The 7,500-nt window shown below is 33.3% G+C and overlaps 1 protein-coding gene across 4 annotated transcripts in view; it reads left to right on the top strand.

The window, feature by feature from the left end:
* The window catches only part of LOC115209073 (homeobox protein 5-like), a 110,001-nt gene that overhangs the window by 27,032 nt on the left and 75,469 nt on the right, over positions 1-7,500 (top strand). For all 4 annotated transcript variants that reach the window (XM_029777168.2, XM_029777167.2, XM_029777166.2 and 1 more), the window contains exon 2: positions 6,904-7,500. This exon is cut by the window's right edge and continues 2,241 nt beyond it. In XM_029777168.2, the coding sequence (XP_029633028.1) occupies positions 6,904-7,500 (597 nt within the window). The remainder of the gene's footprint in view (positions 1-6,903) is intronic.

Here is a 7,500-nt window from a genome sequence, read left to right as displayed (position 1 = left end):
ATTGAAGGAATCAATGTTATTGCGAGCGACTGTTTCTTCAAACTAAGTCTCTGGGAATCAAAGTTTGACCGCTCCTGAAGTTTTTCATGCTCCTCAAACTGTGAAATAATTTCTAACCAGTTTTGATTATATATATAGATGTAATCCAAATGTGAAGAAAATATATAGCTTCCCATAACAGCGAACAATTGTCATTAAGACCTAAAAGTATTACAGTAGAAAGAGGGAACTCTAATACAAGAAGACAGGAGTTCAACATAACTACAATACCATCAGGAGGGGTGTCAGTTTTCACTTCGTCCATCAAACTTCAAATAACATTCTGCTCTCAGTAATGGTGTATTGTAAACAACATTTTGCAGCTGAATCTTAATTTAATTTCCAACGTTTAAATGTAGTTTATGCCCAACTTTGACTTTATCTCGTAAATAGCGTAAATACGATTGTTTATTAGCTGCATGCTTGAAATATACGTATAAATATCGAAATGTGCCGCTACAAATGACTCTACTTTTACATACATATGATATCGAATAGTTATCTTTAGCAGATTTTATACATATGATATCGAATACGTGTCTTTTAGCAGATATTAAATACTATTAGATAATTAACTTTAGAAAGAATATTCTATTCTACCATCGGGTAGAAAACAAAAGTAAAGGAGAATGATAAGTCGACTGAATGAAACCATGCTCACTCCATCACTTACACATTCCATTGTGAAAGATGTCGGGGTAGAATTGCCTGTTGAATTGTTTTTGAAGATGAAGGTCAAAGCGTCACATACACACACACACACACACACACACACACACACACACACACCACACACACACACATGCACACATACACACACACACACACACACACACATTGTTATTTTAGTAATTAGAGATACATATCCACATGTATCCATATGTTAAAACAATAATAACAATGAGAGAAAGAAATTATTATTATTGTTATTATTATTATTACTATTGCACTTTGATCATGTATCAAAAGCCGTAATAATTTTAAGAGCAACAATGCTTCAAACATTACAACACTACGCAATAGCATTCAAATACATAAAAAATGCATGAAGTTGTGCCCGCGCACACACGCACACGCACGCACATACACACATATATTCGCACATACTTAACATATATATGACACATACATACGTACATACATACATACATACATACATACATACATACATACATATGTACATACATACATACATAAATACATACATACATACATACATACATACATACATACATACATACATACATACATACATACATACATACATACATACATACATACATACATACATACATACATACATACATACATACATACATACATACATACATACATGCCATTTCAAATCTAGGTATAAAGATGTACAGATGTGCACAGGTATATAAACACAAATAATAATAATAATAATAATAATAATAATAATAATAATAATAATAATAATAATAACAACAACAACAACAACAACAACTGCTACAACAACACTGATGATAAAAGTAAGAAAGAATGCGGGCGGTGGAAATGTAAGGAAGAAATATGAGGAAATCTAAATCCTAGAATGATGGAGTTGAATGTCATCATTCAGTGGTTATTTGGCAGAATAAATCTGACAGGAAGACGTGGTTAGGAATAAATTGTTTCCTTATCTTAAGCCAATTATTAAGATTCTTCTCTGTAGTCTTAATTTTACCTGAGGGCTACTGTAATTATATACGCAACGCTACATATAAACGATATGGTTATTAAATCCAGGAAACTGTACACAACTACGTTACAAAGATTGTATCTTTTGTGTTTGCGGGGTGCGTGTGTCTATGTATGTGTATGTGTGTACGTGTAAATAAGTGTCTGCTTATGTACCATACATGCATGTAGGTACGTATGGCCCGTATGCAAATATACACACACATACACATGTGTCTCTGTGTGTGTAATCCGTATACATACATGCATATATATATATATATACATATATATATATATATATATATATATATATAATATATATATATATATATATATATATATATATATATATATATATGTATATATATATGTGTGTGTGTGTGTGTGTATGTATATTTATATATATATAAATATACATATATATATATATATACATATACATATACATATATATGTGTGTGTGTGCGTGTGTGTGCGTGCGTGTACGTATGTATGTATGTATGTATACTGAGATTTTTCAAATAACTTTTATGCTGTTAACCAATAAAATCCTTTTGTTCTATTTTATTCATTTAATGTTTACCATCATATTCAAATATCTCCTCAACATGCTCATTAAATATTGTTTTTGTTCAAATTTTCATAATCATGTGAAAGTTCGGAAACGAGAAACTTAAGGTAACAATCTACGAAGCTTCAGTTATCGCTGCTGAGACGACTTTTTGTATCTTTCTAAAATTTGTTTTTTTAATTCATTGAAACCATAAGGGATGTTATCTCGGGACAAATACTGCATTAAATAGCCTAATAGTTGTTTGAGATATCTAACTAGTATTGGAAACATGCGCTTGATGAATGTAACGTAAGCTGTATTGTTAAATATACGTATGTAACTAAAACGTGGAACGGGATGTAATTACAAAGATCTCTGGGGCAAATGGCGAATTTTGTCTTAGATTTAACCGTCTCCAGTCACATAATGGGACTTGGAACCGGCAAACTTACGAAATATTCGTTTATCATGCAGTGTTCGTGCCTTTTATACTGTCTATACTGCTAAATAGACAGACCCGCCGAGCGGTTAGACATATGTATACTCAGAGTGTACGTCGTTCGATTAACAGTTGACTCAACCAATTTCTCACTCCAAGAGGGCGTGTAAAGAAATCTGATCAAATATTCTCCACTTTACGTCTACACTTCGATGATAATCGAGACCAAAGTTACCTCCCTTAAAATAAATACCAACTGTTGCTGATTATTTCCCTTCGCATTCAATTTACTTTTACATTTATATTTTTATGGTTCTTTTTGTGTAATTTACGTATTTATACACATTTTGTCTTTGCTCCTTTCTCTTGCTTTCTTTCTCTCTCAATTCTGTATATATCTACATAAAAATAAAATCACAGGATTTGGCAGAAAAAGTAGCCAAATCTTCCTCGAATACTACTCTGCTTGCTGGCTTGAGAAAGGATAATGTAGTCTTATTTAATTCTCAAAAGATGAGGTGGTCATGGTTGGAAGATTCATTGTGTGATGTGTCTAAAAACAAACATAATTACCACTACAAACAGTAGTGAAATAGCGGCGAAAGATTTTTTTTATTTATTTATTTGTTTATCTTTAATGGGGAGTAAAGAAGTCTTTCTTTGAGGCTTCTAGGACTGGCAATAGAAAGGTGAGCAAGTTATCTTCAGACAGGCGATCTGGCCCAAATGTTGCAACAGAATGAACTTTACTGAAAGCACCCATGGGCCCGGCGGTGATGCTTAAGACACAAGACAAATTGTTAACCTGTTGTTGTTGTTGCTGTTATTGTTGCTGCTGCTAATGTTGTTGTTGTTGTTGTTGTTGTTGTTGTCATCATTGTAGATGTTGTCGTTTACCTCCTAAATAGCGCGGAGGCATTCACTCGGACGACGAGGTACAATCAAAGATTCAATCCATAAAGAACGAGCTTCTATACAGCAGTTCGACAAGTTAGAAATAGCAACCGTCAGGTCTCCCTCAAATCTTGCTGATGAAATAAAGAGGAATAAGGACATATTAGAAAATGCAGTCGCAGAAAAAAAACGTTTGAGAGAATGTAGATTAAATTTTTTTTTTTTAATCTGAGGTGTCAGTTAATAGATTTTAATAGTAGCGACAGCGGTAGCATCAGCAGCAGCAGTAGTAGTAGTAGTAGTAGTAGTGTAGTAGTAGTAGTAGTAGTAGTAGTAGTAGTAGTAGTAGTAGGGAAGATATAACTGTCAAAACATCCCATGCACATTCTGTATACCTCCAAGCTACACCTACACCTCTTCTCCCTCTCACCATCTTCGACCTCATCATTGTCACCGACAAAACTTTTAGTTATTTTTGTTGCTGCTTTCGTAGATATTGATGTTGTTGTTGTTGTTGTTGTTTTGCTGTTGCTGTTGCTGCTATGATCCTTAAAAAGAATTTGATCGAAATGGGAGTTAAAAATACAAAATAAAACCTTTGAGAATGTTTGTTGATAACTTTTGCTTTGTCCTGAGAAACAATGTGGTGGTGAAGGGATGGAGGGATTTCTTTTTTGTGGCTTTTAATTTCAGATCTGCAATTCTCAGGGGAGTGAACTCCGAGTTGGATTGAATCCATTTCATTCTCATTATTTTTTTCTGTAACACTATTCAATTCCTCTCTCTCTCTCTCCGTCTCTCTCTCTCTCTCTCTCTCTCTCTCTCTCTCTCTCTCTCTCTCTCTCTCTCTCTCTCTCTCTCTCTCTCTCTTTCCTCCTCTCTCTTTTGTCTTCCGCTTTTCCATCGTTCTTTCTCTCTTCCTTTCTCTTTCTTTTCCTGTTTCTATATCTACCTATCAGCCAATTTATCTATCTCTTAGTCTCTTTTCACAAACACAAACACCCTCACGCACACACACAAACACGACTGCAGTGGATATATACACAAATATTGTGTGTGTATGTATTTGTGGTCTGTATCTGTATGTAATATGCATGTGTGTATGTATGTATGTATGTATGTATGTATGTATGTATGTATGCATGCATTATGTATGTATGTATGCATGCATGTATGTATGTATGTATGTATGTATGTATGTAGGTTATGTTTCTTATTTCTCACTTAAAATAGCTCATGGTCGCCATCCTAGCAAACTGAATATATATTGATTAATTATAGATTTACTAATCAATCATATATATAATTATGTTATATGGACTTGCTTTAAAGTACTGCAATAAGTATGAAAACCCGAATAGCCTATTTTATCCAATAACTCTAGGTCCAGGACATTTTTGTATTAGTTAGAACGAGGAAAATCGGGTTGATTGAAACTTTATATATTGTTTGATGTTTCGCATATACGAGTTCAAATCCTGTCTTGGTTAACTTTGATTTTGGTACGTCTGATAAAAAGTATGAAATGATTTCCTTGACGAGTTGAATCTGGGATATTTTGATTTCCCTTGTCTAATCTTCATTTCATGTTCTCTGTTAATTCATTCAAGAAGGGTTTGAACGACAAACGTCCAACTCTCCATGTCATAATATCATGTATTTAAATGACAGTATACTGTGGCAATAAATCGTACAGAAAATTAGAAAGCTGTGTAGAAATAGTGCCAAACTGTATTAGCAGTGACTCACCTTTAAATATGTTTTATCATTTGACTATGTCCTCCTTATACAACGGTATCATGCTACTAATTTGAGACAGATTCATATATTGTATTTACTATTTCGGTCACTGGAAGGAATTTTCTATTTGGCAGAACCTCTTGCCAAAAACAGATATTGAATCTCCCAGAAAATAAGATCTCACCGTCTTTAAAAACACATTAAATACTATTTCATGAATGTCCTTAAAATGATAGCATGGACTGGACGGGAATGTATTTGGTCACAAATAAGATCAATCAGAGTTAACTTGGATTTAAACAACTATAAATTCATTTTATAATCTACGTGTGTGTATTATTTCATTAATGAATTTCACATAATCTAAAGTAAATTTAGGTGTCTATGTGTATGTATGTATGTATGTATGTATGTATGTATGTATGTATGTATGTATGTATGTATGTATGTGTGTGTGTATGTATATACAAATACTTATAAATACATACATACATATATATATGTGTGTATGTGTGTGTGTGTATAATATATATATATATGTGTGTGTGTGTGTGTGTGTGTATGTATGTATGTATGTATGTATGTATGCATGAATGAATGAATGCATGTATTTACATATACATACATATATATATATATATATGTATATATATTCACAGTTTCCTTATGATCAAATAATAAACACACACACACACCTACTGTTTTATGTGTATACCTGCAACTGCATATAGATTCATATTGCTGCATCAAACAATACTGGTGATGTAAACCAGATACGGCCGAGTGCCAAGTCAATTTGATTGATTTATACACACAGGCACACGTGCACGCAGACACACACACACACACACACAACACACACACACACACACAACACACACACACAAACACACACACACCACACACACGCAACATACACACAACACACACGCTCGCACATACACACTATGCAAAGCACACATGACAATGTTTTAAACAATTTATTTTGTAATCTTGAAGTTCGCCGTTTCAACATTTGATAGTAGTAGTAGTAGTAGTAGTAGTAGTAGTAGTAGTAGTAGTAGTAGTAGTAGTACTAGTAGTCACTAATTGATGATATTGCTGATATTGGCTGAGGAAAAATGCCTCGAAGGGAACGTGCTGCATGCTAAATACAAATGTTACACCCTTCAAGGCTTTCGTATACTAAATGCAATGTAGTAATTTTACATACATACATACATATATATATATATTTATATACTTATACTTATATATATATATTTATATACTTATACATATATATATATATATATATAATATATATATATATATATATATATATATATTATATATATATATATATTATATATATATATATATAATATATATATATATATATATATATATAATATATATATATATAAACATATATATTTATGTATGTATATATATGTATATCTATATATATATATATATATATAATATATATATATATATATATTATATATATTATATATATATATATATATATATATATATATATATATATATATTCTCTGTCTTTCTTTCGCAGATCTGCAACAGTCAAGTAGAAAACATAAGGAATTCCCTTGGGACAACTCAGAATCCAACACCAGTTCAGAATCCGGACCTTGGTCATACGATACCTGTAGATTTTCCCAAACTCTATGCAATCGCCGGTCATCTGAGTAACCCTGCAGAAAATGTTCCCGTTCCTCTAGAGAAAACAGTCAACGGCGGGGTTAATAGTGGCTCTGCTGTCGCTGTTGACAGACAACAGCAGCAGCAACAACAACAGCAGCAGCAACCAGAGGCGGAAAATGTGTTGCCATTCAATCCCGGTAAGACACGCCCCACTGATCTGGTCGCCAACAGTAGCAACAACAGCAACATCAGCAGCAACAATAACAATATCATTAATAGTAGCAGCAGCAGCAGCAGCAGTAGTAGCAACTGTAACAACACCCAGAGCGAGAATACTACCTGCGACAGGCAGGAAATTTTGGTGGGGAGACAAAACCATGCTTACGAGGATAGAACGGCCGGTGGGCTAGACGTGGAGAAGTCAGTAGCAGCACTGACGATTCCTTTACACGAATCAACCGGCCTTTTATACGAGGGCGACCCCACGAACAGCGACAATAACAAC

The sequence above is a fragment of the Octopus sinensis genome, linkage group LG3, assembly GCF_006345805.1.
Source record: "Octopus sinensis linkage group LG3, ASM634580v1, whole genome shotgun sequence".
In the NCBI taxonomy this organism is placed as follows: Eukaryota; Metazoa; Mollusca; class Cephalopoda; order Octopoda; family Octopodidae; genus Octopus; species Octopus sinensis.
This window is presented reverse-complemented; position numbering and strand designations above follow the sequence as displayed.